The sequence below is a fragment of the Eublepharis macularius genome, chromosome 9 (genome assembly GCF_028583425.1).
Source record: "Eublepharis macularius isolate TG4126 chromosome 9, MPM_Emac_v1.0, whole genome shotgun sequence".
Classification (NCBI taxonomy): Eukaryota; Metazoa; Chordata; class Lepidosauria; order Squamata; family Eublepharidae; genus Eublepharis; species Eublepharis macularius.
The window spans coordinates 68,901,826-68,918,018 of NC_072798.1; the positions used below are offsets into that span (position 1 = coordinate 68,901,826).

At 42.5% G+C, this 16,193-nt stretch overlaps 2 protein-coding genes across 3 annotated transcripts in view; one reads left to right on the forward strand and one right to left on the reverse strand.

Moving 5' to 3' along the window:
- Window positions 1-3,556: 3,556 nt before the first annotated feature.
- ATP23 (ATP23 metallopeptidase and ATP synthase assembly factor homolog) lies at window positions 3,557-11,839 on the reverse strand. Its single transcript, XM_054988747.1, has 6 exons — window positions 11,545-11,839; window positions 9,298-9,343; window positions 9,090-9,171; window positions 7,582-7,719; window positions 5,471-5,554; window positions 3,557-4,029 (listed from the first exon to the last, which is right to left on the reverse strand). The coding sequence occupies exons 1-6, from the start codon at window positions 11,732-11,734 to the stop codon at window positions 3,826-3,828; spliced, it is 744 nt and encodes a 247-aa protein (XP_054844722.1). The 5' UTR covers window positions 11,735-11,839; the 3' UTR covers window positions 3,557-3,825.
- A 133-nt stretch (window positions 11,840-11,972) lies between these two features.
- RPAP3 (RNA polymerase II associated protein 3) overlaps window positions 11,973-16,193 on the forward strand; it is a 28,972-nt gene continuing 24,751 nt past the window's right edge. Inside the window, exons 1-2 of one of the 2 annotated variants that reach the window (XM_054988746.1) lie at window positions 11,973-12,109; window positions 13,644-13,828. In XM_054988746.1, the coding sequence (XP_054844721.1) occupies window positions 13,676-13,828 (153 nt within the window). In that variant the 5' untranslated portion in view covers window positions 11,973-12,109; window positions 13,644-13,675. The remainder of the gene's footprint in view (window positions 12,110-13,643; window positions 13,829-16,193) is intronic. The other variant, XM_054988745.1, reaches the window with a different exon arrangement.

Genomic DNA, 16,193 nt, shown 5'->3' on the forward strand with positions numbered 1-16,193 from the left:
CAGGTATTATTTGTTAAATCTAAAGGGATAGTTAAAACCTAGATCTTTGGATGTCTTTTTTCTTTCTCTCATTAGCTGTAACCTTGTGCACTGCTCCTATATATTCTTGTGCTCTATGCATTTTATAGTCTACTTTAGTCAATAAAGACATTTCTTGGGCTAAGTCAAGCTGTGTCCAAGTCTCACCTATGAGCTTTTTGCTCAGCCACTTGCTAGAACTCTGCACACGCACAGAGGCTTACCAGCTTCTCCAAACATCTGGTAAAAAGTCAAGTCTGTTTCAGTTTGGGTAGCAGTGGCCTACCAGAGGAACCAAAGATCTGGTAGTGAAAAGCTCCCCCACCTCATAATACGCAGAATACAGCTAACGTGAGAAACTTTAAAGGACTTCTTGAAATGCAGCATTATGCAAACCGTGGACTAAAAGGGATTTTAGAGGTTGAAGGTGCATTAACAAGCAATATTATGCCATTGCAAGGCTCAGCTGATCCCCAGGAAATTTAGAAAAATGCAGGTCAGCTAAATTACACCAAAGGAAGCAAGCTTAGAACTTAGCCTGCTATTTTCTCCATAAGTATGTAAGGTGTTTGTTTTTTTTTCTAACTTTTTGTTCAGATATTCAGTCACTTTGTAGCTAGCAGCAATGAAGCAGTGGGTTGCTGATAAAATTACCTCTTGAAAACAAGATTAGAAATTCTCCACGTGAAACTTGTGGGGAGGAGAGTTAAAGCAGTGCTCGGCAAGATAACTAAGATTTTTAATCCCCAAAAGGTGATATCAATCAAAATCTAAAACCTATGTCACACCCTCACATTTTTATAAGGTACAGTCAACTTGAACTGACATATTATTGTTGCTGTTGTTGTTAGGACTGCATGTTGAATCAGTCAGTATTGGGGATTTTATGCTTTGACCTATCCAAATTGCAATTCTACCAAATCCTTTCAGTCCTAGAAGACTCTTCAGTATGGCTCATTCTCCATTATTCCACATTTAAAATACAGTTATAATAGATATATTGTCTATTTGTAATAATTTTAATTGAATGATTAATAGCATTGCAGAAAAAAAATTACAGTTATAGGAAGACAAAGAAATAAATTGTCCCTGTAGTATTAAGTGAAATGGTGTCCTATACTCAAAATATTGGAGATTTTGCAATATAATGTACTAATCATGGTTTTGTACAGAGAATAACTAATGTATATTGTAATGTGAGCAAGTAGGTAAAGCTGATGGTGAAAAAAATGTTAGAGGTTGAAAGGATGCATTAGTGCAGATCAGCTCTTTTTTTTAACTAAAAATTTCTTTATTTAAACTATAAACTACACACCTCAAGACAGTAAACAAGAAACCTAGAAAACAAGAAAAAACACACATATATGTATTGTCAGATCAGCTCTGAGGATCAGTTGTGCATAAAAGCTCCAAGAGAGACATTAAAAGCTCTCTCTGTCCCTTCCCGGTGTACTTGACGTCATCATGCAGGGCGCCTTTTGACCCTGCGTGATGACATCACTCCCGGACAGACCCTCCGGAGCAGCCACAGGGTAAGAGCCAGTGTCCCAGTCTCCCACTAGGAGACTTGAGGGACCTGGCAAACCCTAGTCTAAATGGTGCTGTTCTTTGTGATTTGTGGGTTTTAATGTTTGTACTTCCCCGTCTTTTCTCTAATGCCTTGCAATGCCAGATCAGTGAGGCACAAAACTGCCCACCTGACCACATTGTTGCAGGAGAGGATTAACCTGGTTTATGTAACCAAGATATGGTTGGAAGAAAATGACGTGGCGTCCCTGTCAGTTAACTCCATCTGGATATGGGATCCTCCACCAAAAATAATGTACCAAGTAACACCCAGTCACTGATCTGCCTTATCTGGACAAAGTGGTTGAGAGAACAGTAGTTGACTAACTCCAGGCCTTCTTGGACAACTCTGGTGTTTGGGACCCTTTTCAAGTTGGTTTTAGGCCAAGCTAGAGGACAGAGACGGCTCTGGTGCCTCTAGTTGATGACTGCCTGGATGTAGACAAAGGCCATGCTTCATTGGTGCTCCTCCTAAATCTATGAGCAGCCTTTGAAACAGTATGCCACGCCGACCTGCTGAGGCCTTTTGAAGCAGAAGTAGGTATCAGAGGATGTACCTTGGACTGGTTTAAATCGTTACTCATGAGACAAACTCAAAGGGTTGCTATTGAAGACCAGCTATTTGCAGTTTGGGAATTATCTTTTGGGATTCCACAAGGTGCAATCTTATTCCCCGTGTTATTCAACCTCTATGCAAAATTGTTAGAACTCATTCGTAGCTATGGAATTGGATGTCATCAATATACAGATGACACCCAGCTCTATATCTTGTTATCCAAATCCCCTGGTGATGCAGTAAAGATACTTAGTTGCTGCTTGACAGCTGTTGTCAACTGTCTGAAAACAAGCAAATAGAAATTAAATCCAGACAAGACAGAAATGATGCAGGTTCGAAAACCAGAGATCTTGAAGGACATTGTGCTTCAGATCTTTTATGGGCTTCAGTTGACCTTGGCTGACTCAGCTAAGAGTCACAGGCTTAGCCTGGACCCAGCATTGCTGTTAGAGAAGCAAGTAAAAGCAGCTGCAAACAACACCTTCTTCAACTCAGACTAGCTTGGAAGGTGGCCCCTTACTTTGACATGATAAATCTGGTCACTTGGATTCATAGCATAGTAACATTGAGACTAGACTACTGTAAGGCACTCTATATAGGCCTCCCCTCAAAGCTGACTCAGAGACTCCAGCTGGTGCAAAACACTGGGGATTAAGAGGTTTAATCAATAGTTTCAATTGGATGACCAAGAGCTTAAAGAGGAACTGTTAAACTCTGGTTAATTCAATCTATTGTTAAATTCTAATTCGGCAAGTTATGTGAGGACAGCATCTCTCTTTTTATTAAGTGTCACTGCCTTATCTTGTCTCCAGACTAGTACTCTCAGGTTAATATCCTGCTTCTTCTTGGAACACTCTAGCTAGACATATATGCACAAGCATGAATATGACCTATTTTAGGATATTCATTTACCATATCAAAACAGTGAAAACATTCAGAAGGAACAGACAAAGAACTAAGAAATCTCTTCAGAAGCCTTAATGAGAAGGCTTCTGTAGGGAACTACTAACAGTGAAATCCTACGCAGAGTGACTCCAGTCTAAGCCCATGGGTAAGTCAGAAATTTTCAAACCGTAAATATTAATATATCACTTTCCTGCAGGTTCTATCATTTTTGTTGATCAGTACTCATTTACAAATACACTGGAAGGCACCTTAGAACTGACAGCATCTTTGAATGGACCCAAACATTCACTGCTAGCAACCGGAAGGCTCCCAAACTTGTCAATGCAATCACAACCTGTCATTTGCACTCCAGCAGTGGCTGCCATGGCACCATTTGATCGCATTTTATTAGATTTTTCCCATGGGCAATTGTACCGCCATGCAACATATTCTGCCACTGTCCACCTGTGGCAGATTACCACCCGGATGATTCATTGTTCAACCAACTAGGCACAAGAAAACATACGTGTATATAAAAACTATTAACGAAATTTTATTTATTCAAGGAAGACACATGCAAAAGAAATTCCTGACAGAATATTCAAACAATTTCACATGTGCATTGAAAAAAATGCATCTCTGAATAAATTCTTATGCAGAATGAAACATAGAACTGAAGAGGAAATAACAAGGATATCCCCCTCTTGTAGGACTCTGGTTATTGTCACCATTTCAGCACAACTCATCTCTTGCAAACTGCCCTCAAATGTTGTTTAGCAGCTAGAAATGAACAGTTCTGTTTATACGTTTGTGTAGTATCGATGGCGGTTCTGAAAATCTCTGTATGCATATTTTGCATCCTGTTTACTATGAGGCACTCTGTCAAATGGTTCATGATCATTGAAACAGGAGTCAAAGACTTCATCCACAGCTTTCTCAGCTATTTCTTTGCTGACTTTTCTAACGGCCAAGATGGAGCGAACAGCTCTGTCTCGTACACAAGTCTGGGAAAAGTGAGAAAAAAACAAGTTCAAGTAACAAGCTAGGAAATCTCTACGTATCTCAATTGGTGCCAATAATTACAAACTACAACGTAGTTTCAAAAGCATATTTAAAAGCCACACTTGCTGTGAATGCTCAGAAGTATAATGCTAACTCATGCAAAAGGGACTAGTTTCAATTTTCCATGTGCAGTGTAGCCTTGATAATGTACCGAGATGCTCAGCTTGATAGCTGGTATCAGATTGTATATGGTGAATATTTATTAGCTATGAATCACTCCTTGGAGAATAGCTGCCATGATTGGTGCAACAGCTGGTGGGAATAATCTGAATTTGCCTTTAACAAAAATGAACCAATCCTAACATTTTATTATACTCAGTTGAGTTCCCATTAGTTGAACCTCAGATACTGAATTGCCTGAAGATGTCAACTAAAGGAACGCTGACTTGACAGACAATTGCTGATAAAACTAACAACAGTGTTTAACTGATCATTTGATTAGTGCTAAACTGAAACATGCAACTTTTCCACTTGCCTAAGCAGCCGGTGGTCCAAAAAAGTCAACAAGCATCTTCCAGCCATCACATCTGTATTTCTCTAATCTAGAATGAGCTCCTTAAGGCTGGGGCAGGCATTTGTAATAGCAACTGTTTATTTTATTTACTTCAGTTATACCCTATATTTTCCCCAATGGGGACCCCAAGTGACGTACATAGTTCTTTTCTCCTCTACTTTATCCCTGTGAAGTATGTTAGGCTGAGAATATGTGACTGGCCCAAGGTCATCCAGCAAACTTCCATGGCAAAGTGGCCCTATCTGATCCTAGTCCAACATTTTAATCACTGAACCACACTGGCTCTCGATACACATTCCTTAGTATGGAATAAGAACTGGCAGCTGCCTCATCTGGGCCCTTCTGTTGCTTTGGAAGGGTTTGGGAGAGAGCTTCTCTAGTATTCTAGCACTCATTTCAGCTAGAAAAGGAGCAAGGGGATAGTACTCCTTACAGTGACATGGAGGGTGGAGGATAAATAGCAGGGAGGGGGAGGTGAAATGGACCAAAAGGGAAGGCAATTCAGCCTGTCCTAAGGAATTGTGCACAAAAGGTGGCATGCTTGAATATGTAACAAATTCATTTTAAAAAATGAAGTTGCATATTACTATCATGGTGTGCTCATGTGTGCATGGTGTGAACAAACATACACAGAGAGAGAGAGAGAGGTTAAGGTGCTGCGTAAGAGAGAGGAGTAAAGGGATTTCTGATGAGCAGGCAAGGACAAGTCAGTTTCACTGCAAGCTGTACTCTTCCTGATACCCTTTATTCCTTTGCAGTTCAATTTCCATCAGAGTCTCTGAGCCTCAGAATCACAGGGACAGCCCCAGCCCAGGAGGAGCAACAGGTCAATGGCCCGCCTGTTCTTTCATGGGTCAGCCTCAACTTACTTGATGGTGCTGCTTCAAGCCAAATTTAAACCGCAACATTTCGTTCATGAGTGAGCAGTCGCCACTGAGATTAGCCGCTCGGATCTAGGAGGGAAAGGAAAAAAGCAGCAGAAAATGTTTTCAGAGAACTCCTAATGCAATTACATATATTTTAACTGTCCTCTGAATAAGAGATCACTAACCGATAGGCTGAACCAATAACCTTTCATTTCAATATGTTTGCATGCTAAATCATATCTGCTTAGACCTACAGAAAAGGGGGGGGGGCAAAAAGAAATCTGCTGGATAGTTAGGAATTGATTGTGTGTGTGCATAAGATGCTATCAAGGCACAGCTGACTTATGGTGACCCCAGCTAGAGGCTTTCAAGGCAAATGAGAAGCAGAGATGGTTTGCCATTGCCTTCCCCTGCAGAACCTTCCTTGGTGGTCTCCCACCCAAGTACCAACCCTACTTAGCTTCCGAGATCAGATAAGACTGGGCTACATCATGCTGTCTTCCCTCCCAAGAACTGTTTACACCTGACAGATAGTTCACACAGAAACTTTCAGTAACATTCCACACTTGTTCCGCCTACACTGCTGAAAGGTTATCTTTGTGATTTCACATGTGAGACTATTTATTCAGAACAATGATTATGCTGCCTTTGCAGGGAACTTGTCCACCTTAACCACTGTACTCCTTGCTCTTCAGCAGGGGGGGGGGGGCGGGTAATGGATGCAAGCAATCACCTCATTGGCTTTCCTGTGTGGCACAATAACAACCTCGCTTTGTTTTTCAAAATGGACCTTTAACTCCATTGAATGAATAATCCCCCACAGCACAGATACCAAGTCAAGGTGGTTGAAGCACCACCAATCTGTTTAAGGTATTAGGAATTATTTAATTATGTAGTCACCATTTGTATTCTTTATTAATTTACTGACATTAGTGAGCTGATTGGAAGTATTATTCTTTGATTCTAATCTATGCTCTTGAGTTTTTTAAAAAAACAAACAAACCTCCAAAACTTTAAATTGGGATGAACGGAGAAAAGGACATTAAGGATCAAGTTCAGATGATCTTACAAAACATGGTCAAAGAATTAGGGCATTCTGCTGATGTGAAAATACTAATTAGGAGTCATTTCTTGTATTTTTTCCCTCTATTGGTTATGTATGAACTGAACTTTGCAGCTCCAGTGAGCCTCACCCACCCACTCCCTGTTTCAGTTCGGAGGATTCTCTGGTTTAACATAGGTTTCCTTGCTGTAGTTTGGTTCTATTGGGCTTTGCTGGTTCAGTTTGCGCAGTTTACTCAATTCCTACTTTTCCTCAGTCTTCTCCTGCAAGAGAAATTGTGCGCAATATGGCATGGCAATAGATGCTTCAACTTATATCATTTATCATCTATATTTTTAATTCCCTAACGGTTCCCTTCCTTTTTTCCTTCAACACAGCTGTTTTATTTAAGACAGCTTTTAAAAGGTAGGCTGGATTTTAACTTTGTTTTCATTCTGTGTTTAACTGTCTTTTTTTACATATTTGTGTTTATCTTGTAAGCCGCCCTGAACATCTTTGGAGGAAACCCAGCAAATATATGTGTGGTGGTAGAGATTGCCCTCAAGTCATAGGTGACTTATGGCGACTGCCAGTGGGGTTTCTATGGCAAGAGACTAACGGAGGTGGTTTGCCTTTGCCTGCCTCTGCAACCCTCATCTTCGCTGAAGGTCTCCCATCCAATTACTAACCAAGGCTGACCCTGCTCAGCGTCTGAGATCTGACGAGATGAAGCTCACCTGGGTTATCCAGGTCATAAATAAATAAATAAATAGCTCTTTCAAAAAAGTTTATCATAATTTTAAAAAATACCATGGAGCTCAAAAAGATATGTGGTTTTGTAATTTGCTTGCCTTCCCATGTGCTGCATTTGTATCAGTTGCAAAAAAAAAAAAAAAAAAACACCCCAAGGATATTAAATAGCACTGAACTTCCTACTGAGTAAACCTGCTTAGCATTGCTCGCAACATCATTCAGCTGAACTAGACTACCGAAGTGTTTGTACATTAAGTATTACATGTATTCCTACAGCATTATTAAGTTAGATCTAAGCAAGTCCAACATTTTAACTAACCTCTGAGCAAGCTAAGTGCTTGACGTTGTTGAACCAGTCCACATGTGCACGGCAGTGATCAAATGCATGGATAAGTTCATGTGTAACTACTCTGTTCATATGTGATTGATGACGAATGTTGTTTTGGCACAGAACAATCTACAACACAAATATGAAAAAAGTTACGAAGCAAGTCTAATGATATTTTAACCTGAGACTTATATCTATTTGCTTCATAACCTTAACCACTGGATTTACAAAATGTATAAGCCGCCTCTCCAGAATCCTGCTCAAGGTGGCTCACAGGGTAACAAACAAAAGAAAACAAAATGTCCTTTATTATTTAAAATACAATAAAAGAATTAAAACAGACATTAAAAATAGCAATATCAAAATTAACCTCAGACCTGCAAGCCATAGACTGTTCTCCTAGAGCTAGTCAGACCCAAGCATAGGTGGTTAAAGTGTTGCTCTTTCTTTTTCCCCTCAATGCTGCAAGCATTTGGGGAGAGAGGGATACATATCCTTACGCAGAAATGTGAAAGAAGGGAAGGAAGATGGACTACATTCCAACATTTACAGACTGGTTTTCCTACATTTCATGTAGGGAAACATGGAGGGGGAGAACAAAGGTTCAGGCAGGTCATTGTAGAAAGAAAAAGAAAACAAGATTTTCTTATCTGTTTCCCATATCCAAGTCAGAAAGCGGTGTCAGAAAGTAGGGAGTGACTTCACAAATTTGCCTGTCCATGGAAGGAGAAACCAGCCTAGGAACCTTTAGCTAAAACACTTAGGCTGTTCTATCCTCTGGCCACACCCAAGAAAATGAATGCAGAAATGCCTTTTATACATATAACAAAGCCTGAAATCGACACCAATGAGAACATGGAGGAAAATCATTCTCCAATTAACACAATCCCAGCCTACTGTGGCTAGTGTTCCTAGCATTATGAGTTTTATTCTGGCTTGTAGCCAATGAAATGAAATTCATCGTTCTTGCATAGGACACCAATACTGTGCTAACAGTTCTGAGCTACCACCTTTTGAAACATTCCACTTTAGTTGTATTTCCCTGACCTATGTTGGATTCTTCCCATTCAAACCACTCTTGTAATGGAGGGTTAGGGTGTCAGACTGGAATCTAGGAGACCTACTTCTCCATGGAAGATTGCAGGGTGACCTTAGGCCACCACAAATTCTCAGCCCAATCATCCTCAAGGGTTGTAATGAGGATAAAATGGAGGAGAGTTGAACAGTGTAAACTGTGTTTTTATCCCTCTTAGGGAGAAAGGTGGGATATAAATGAATAAAAATCGATTTGTAAAGTGTGTACTCCTTTTTAAAGGTTTAACATCTTCATTACATTCTCCCAACAAAAAGACAAATACTCATCATCAGTCTAGTGAAATCATTAATATAACCAACTCCTTATCCTTATTAAGATTATGCAACAATTTTCCTTTGCAAACACAATAAAGTATAAAATGATGTATGTTTGTCAAGAGTATCATATATTGGTCGATATCTACCTGTGATGTTGATGAATCAAATCCACCGCTAACACACCCAGCACAGTCTTCACAGGAAAAGTGTCGGTCTTTGAAAACAGTGCTAAGAAACCCAAGTGCAGTGATATACGTGAGATGCAAGTGCAAATCCCAATTTTATCAATACGTAAATTTATAAATACAATAAATATATAAAATAACTTGAGTAAAATTTAAAAACTTCACTTACCAGCCAGAATTCTTCATAGCATCAAGCAGCAATCTTGCATATGGATCTAAAATAAAACATCAGTGCAATGATAATATTCCTAAGCAAACCTCTTGTCCAGAGAATAAAGCTATAGACTATTTATTTAATAGTATTTACTGCCATAGTATATTATTCATTTGAAAAATCGTTGCATTCAAACTACTTTATAGATGTAACTAATCAGGGAACAATAAACAATCCAAGCTATTTATCAGTCATTATGGGACTTTTTAATTTTTCTAACATTCCACCTGATAAAAAAGTTCTGGTGAACTCAAAAGCCAGCTCACTGTTCTGTATCGTTTCAGACAATAAAAATAAAAGGTATTACATTGTGTTCTTGATTTTGGATACTGACTGTTTCTTGGCCTCCATGAAAGCATCCACAGGGGGCCCAGTGAGCAAAGCATCTAGTCCACAAACAAGAGTTTTTGTCTGAGTGTCTCTGATCATGAAGTTGCTGCTATATTATTTCATGTTCCCTCCACTCACACCATATCACTTATCTGAGTAAATTGCTTCTAAAATTAAATGAATAAATAAGCTACAGATGTACCTGGAGAATTACAACCTACATTTCAACAAAGGAGAGACAGCAAAAGGACAAGAATAAGCTAACCTCTTTTACTGGTTGACAGCGCAATTTAAACAAAGGTGTTTGCCGCATGGGGTCAGGTTTGTGTAGTTTCTCCATTGAGGCTGTTGCAGCTGCCAATGCAGTGCCACTGGTGCTTTTCCAGGTTATTTTTAAATTGGCAATTGAATATCATTATATCAATCTGTGTGTGCTTCAGGTTCTCAGAATTCCCACCTTTGGGGAAGTAGGGAAAAACAGCACTGAACTCGAGAGAAAACAATCCGTATGGAAATAGCTTCCTAAATCAAATGAAGTGAATGGGCTTAAAAGGGTGTAACTCTGTTTAGGACTGAACTGCAAGTTTTCTTGGCAGAGGCCTTCTGAGTAGCATAAAACTTCTACATTCTAAACTAAATTGTCTTATGTGAACCATATAGAAAAGGTCAAAGACATGCAGCAAAGCTTTAGGAAAACAGTCAGAGAGTTTAAAAAGGAATAAATTTCAGATTTCATGGAAAGAAAGAGACTTGCTTTGAAACAAATTTGCCAGTGGAAAATTATGAAACATAGCCTCTGTGTTGTGGAGCACGTCCTCAGCTAGTAGCAGTATGAGACTGTGACCTGATACTGCAATGATGCTACCTTATGATATTTCCACAACGCCATGTACACAATCAAGTGTGTGTGCAGGGAGATTGAATTCCCTAAGGGGAAGGGGCTTATATTGCTAAAGACTTAATTTTACTCTGTTATAGCTACATTTTACTCTGTACTTGGCTGGCCCCTACTGACAAAAAAGGTGCTTGCTCTTTTGTCTAGAAATACAGAAATAAGAGCCAAAACAGCTTGACAGCAGCAGTGCATGAAATGTCAGTCCAGGCACTTTGTGTCACCTAGGCCTAGTCCCTACATGCAGAAAAATAAAGTAGCAGAATGAAGGCTGGAGATTCAACTGTGAATATTTCTTCACATTAAAAAAAAAATTAAAAACTCTGTGTCAATAGAAAGCTGCCTCAACAATGAGAAAAGTTCTACCAACTCTGCAGCAATCTCCTGTTTGCAGGAAGGTTTTTAATACAGGGGAACACTCCAAAAGGTGATCCTCCAGCTGCATTCTGCAGTCAGTTCCACCACCTATCTTTTCTGCATGTGTGAATAGGGGCTTAATGATTTTGCATCCCTGCTGACATATGCATGCATGTATTGGCAAAAAGCCCTTTCCTGTTTTTTGAAAGTTAACTTCCCTGGCGAAGAACCTGGATCTTGAAAAGTGGCAACTATGGAAAGTCAAAAACGCTGGCCGGAAATTTAGCAGAAACTAGGGCTGTCACTCACTAGCATGGCAGCTCACTACAGTTGCCAACCTTCAGGTGTTGGCTAGAGAGCTCCCGGAATCACAACTGATCTCCAGGCCCCAATGATCTGTTCCCTTGGAGGAAATGGCTGCTTTGGGGGTGAACTCTATGGCACTATACCCCACTGAGGGTCTTCCCCACACCCTGCCCTCCCCAGGCTCCCTCTCCCCAAATCTCCAGGAATTTCCAACCTCTAAACTGCCAACCATGTCTGCTCCCCTCCTGCCCAGACACAGCCCAGGAAGCGCAGCCTCGCTTTGCCCTCCCCTCGTCTTAGGCAAGGCAACCACTTACTGGAGTCCAGGGCGATCTTCAGCATCAACTGGCACTTATGGTTGAAGGTGAACAGGCTGTTGTACAGAAAGGACCTCGCCTGCTTCGCCTCGCCGCGCCGCCGCTCCGGGAAGAGGCCGTACCCGAAATCATCCTCTTCCTCGGCGCTGCTGCTGCTGCTCCCCGGCGGTGGTGGCTGCTCTGGGGCCATCGAGGGGTCGATCTCAGCGATTCAAGCACCAGCACAGAACAGCGGAAGAAGAAACGCTTGTGACCTTCCCTTGTCCCTTGCCGGCGACCGTAACCATAATCCTGCCGGAAAACCTCTCTGTTCCGCCTCCTCTTCTCCTCCAATCACAAACAGCATTGGAAGGGGTCGTCTCTCTGCGGGTGGCATTGGTAACCATGACAACCAGGAGCTGGAACACTGCGCATGCGGACTGGAGAGAGTCACAGACAAGCTGAGAGTAGACAAGCTGTCACGTTTGACGCCGCCTCGCTAATTTCTTGTGCGTGGGATTCTGGGAAAGGGGCGCGCGGGCTCAGTGGCGGCGGCGGACGAGCGGACTTGATCAGGACCGCGCAGGTGAAGAGGCGAGTGGGGCGGGGCTCTGCGGGCCTGGGGCGGGCGCTGCCAAGGAGTGGTCTGTAAGGGGGTCTCAGGGCGGGGGCTTTTCCGTCTGGGAAGTCTGTCGCGTGCTCGTAGCGCTCAGCCGCCCTTCGGAGCATCCTTGGAACCAGCGAGACTCTTAGCGGGAAGAGAAAAATCATGGCGAGGGGGGGGGGGGTTGGAAGGAGGCCTTCTCTCCCCAGATACACGCAGGTCCCCTCTTCCCTCGCTTTCGCTCTTGAAGCCTGGCAGAGTTACTTCAGTCCAAGCCCACTGGCCTCGATGGGTTTAGACTAGAGTAACTCTACTTAGGATTCCACCGTAAGAAATGTCGTGACTGCCGTGTGAGTCCATGAGAGAGAGAAAATATCTAAACACAGCAATAAAGCAATCCTCTGATTAGGACTGAGGCTGGTTTTATAAAGAGGCTGTGTCAGCATCTGAACTGGAATAGGTTTGGGCGGGAGGTCCCCAGGCGTCATCCCTTAATGGTCTGTTTTCCAGATTTCCCCTTGCTTTGTTGCAGTCTTTCCTAAACCTGGTTCGGTATGGGTTTTTTTTTTTTGAAAGATAGCTATCAAAATGCCTTTGCATGCTATAAATAGGAAGGTGTTCATTTTTAAGGCCTCGTCGGTGCTGTTGTTCTTGCCTAAACGTACTCTGCTATTTCTTATTCTGCACCATTGAAGGGCTTTTCTGTTTCTTTCTCCCCCCCCTCCCCGCCCCTTTAAATCGGCAGTTTCTAGATTATTATAAACAGTACTGTGCTAGAGCAGTCTGTTGGCATGATCTGTTAGCTTATCTGATTGAGCTCCCAGTTTACTTTTTAAAAAAAAGGAAGCAAAGTAGTCTTTTTTGTTGCGTGGGGGAAACTGCCATGTAGGTGCTCCATTGCTGTTCGGAATACCTCTGTATTTGAAGCAAAAAAAGCTACAAAGAGACTGGCACGTGGAAGCATGGGCCATACTATATGATATCATGACCCCCCTCCCCCAAGTTCACCATGGTGCCATTTTAGATCCAACAGTTTTTAAAAAACAGTGTAAAGGGGAGGGTCAATGCTGGGGACCATGGCATGGGAGGATGAGGGGATCATGTCTCCTCCCCCCTGCCATTTTCAGCAGTATTCAAGTTTTTAAAAAGGATCTAAAATGGCCATGTGTCCATGAGGTGGATTTGGGAATGCTGTATCATCTAGTTTGGTCCAAATAGTCACTAAATAGTGAACAGAGTTATCTGTTCCCTTTTCTTGGTCTTGATAGATAGTACAGTTTTTGTACTGAACATACTGCACGAAGAACTTGAAATCCTGCTTTTCATTTGGTTGTGTTAAAAGATATTGCACTACAGCTGCATTTGGGTTAAGCTTGCTGGTTACGTCAAACTCTGTAGTTTTCATGGGAGAACAGGTTTGGCCTAACTGAAGGATTGAACCCTACAAAATTATTCAGTTTTCATAATGTGTCCCATCTCTCTCCCCTTAAAACATTTCTCAAATGCTTCTTAACAGCCTGCATTTTCCCCAACACATAAGGTTACCAAATGACTTCACCAAATAAAGCAATAGAGTTGCAGCTGCAAGTGCGGCAAAATGCAGAAGAGCTACAAGATTTTGTGAAAGATTTAGAAAGCTGGGAAAAGGATATTAAAGAAAAGGATTCGGACTTAATGAGGCAGAGTGGAACCCTAGAAAAGGTAAATGCCCTGCTATGTTATTAAGATATGTGGATGTTAAAATTTGATCTGTACTACTCCCTTTGACTTCAAATGGAACTGATAACTATTCAAATGAATTGTAATCTGCCTTTATTGCAGTGGCAGGAAAGTTCTTTATAAGCGTATCAGACAAACGACAAAACTGATTTAGTTGCAGTAGCATTACAGTTTAGCTGTATGTGGTGTCCAGCTTTACAGTGTATCTGTATGTTGTGCAAGATTTGTGTCTCAGTTGCACCTTTAAAGACCAATTAGATTTTCAGCATACGAGCTTTCAAGAGTCAGAGCTCCCTTCTATTACAGACAGGGCCGGCGCCTCCATTGAGACAAGCCCGGCGATTGCCTCCAGCGCTGAGGTGCTGGAGGGGGCACTGGGGGAGGAGGCGTGAGCCGCGGAGCTGGCAGGGGCAGCGTGCAGGCGGCTGACCAGGAGGGATGGGAAGCTGCCTGCACACTGCCCCGGCTGCCTGCCATGTCTGGCCCGCAGCTACTGCAGCCTCCTAGCTCTCCTTTGCTGCTGCTGCCGCCAGCACGTGCCCCCGGCCGGGAGCGCCAGGCGCGGCAGGTGTCCAGGGCAGTGCTCGGAGCTAGGGAGCGGAAGGGCTGGGAGGACGCACGCACGCCTCCCCAGCCACTCACCGTGCCTGGCTGGGCCAGCAGCCTCTCAGCCCTCCTGCCCAGCCGCCTGCTGCCCCGCAGTCCAGGTGCGTGTGCATGCTCTGCGTGCAAGGGGGCAGGAGCAGTCCTGAAGCTGCCCTCCCCCCCTGGCCTCAAGCACCAGAAACTCTGGCACTGGCCCTGATTACAGACCAACTTGGCTACCCACATGAAACTATCAGTATGTTGTATCTGAAGTTGAAACTGTACTGAGATTTCATTTCTTTTACAACGAGGTGTTCTTTGTATGTGTGCGGAATACCCATTGGCTTTCAGAAGACTAAGGAAGTTGTCTGCTGGTACTACTACTTCTGGGTGAAGGCAGCCTGAGCAATAGTGCTGACAACAGGCTGTAATTGTTAGAATGATAAAGTGGTTAATGTGTAGAATTACAGCTGTGGAAACTTGGGTTCCAGTCACTCTTCCCCTACAAAGTTAACTGAGTGTCCTTATTTTAGTTACACTTTTTTCAACCTACCTTACAGGCTCTGACAATAAAGTTGAGGTGGAGGATTATGTATGCCACTCTGAGCTCCTTGAAGAATGCAAAGATGACCATCAAATCAATAAGATATTAGTGCTAAAACATTTTTGACACAGATCTCAAAGTGTGTGTGTGGGGGGGAACCCTCAATTTGTCTTCACAACTCTGATTCCAGCCTTTGTAATTCAGAATCCATTAATTATCAGTTGTTTCCAGAGTAAACTGGAACTTTCTGCTGATTTCCTATTTCTGCTGCAGACCCTCTCCATTCTGGTTCTCTGTTCTCCAGAAGTAGCATTGTGGAGATCAATGGGAAGGGGAAAGCAGGAAAGTTCCATTCTGCCATTGGGAAATTTACATGTTTTCCACATGGTTACTGTACAGCATTTCAGAATCTACTCTGCTTCCTATGTTCTGCATAGTTCCACATGTATGAGTCATGGGAAGCAGAAATGGTTTTTGTCCATCTTTTCCCTGTTTTTTTCCCCTGCACGCATTCCATGATTTTTTTTAGCCCCTGCCAAGTCACCACTGGCACGTGTTATATCCATGCAGAATCAAAAGCTCCCTTTCTGCTTCTCGTGCCCCCCTTGTCCTTTCCCCCAGGAGCTGCTTGATCTGTCTGCCAGTAACCACTCCCACCCTGCTCAACTCTCTGAACTTCTTTTCTGCCATTTTTATCAATAAAGCGAGATAAGGGTCATAAGGCTTCTTCTCCATTTGCTTTCTTCCTCCCAGGTATGCACACAGTCTTAATAATTTTTTTCAAAGCCAGGAACTAGTCCTAGTTGCTGCTTATTCCCTGCTGGCTTTAAAAGCCAGGAAAGGGTTAAATGGCTGTTTTTCTCTTCCTCCAGGAGTCTTATCCTAATGCCAAAGAGGGGGAAAAAACAAACATTTTGCACAGCTATTTGCAAAACAAAGTGGCAGGGAAGCTGTCAGGAGGGAATGAAGAAGCAGCGTTTTACCCCTTTCCTGGCTTGGCTTAAAAAAAAAGAGAGAGAGAGTGGAACAAGCATGAAAAGTACATATTTTCCACCAGAACTTTGCCACCAATTGCTTCTCCAGTGGGCACAGGATAGCCCAGTCAGCAAATACAGGGGGGATGGGTTCCAACATCGCAACATTACGATGCATGCGAATTTAAAAAAAAAATGACGTCAGCTCCGGCCCCCACGAAATGCGGCTCCAAACAGACATTTG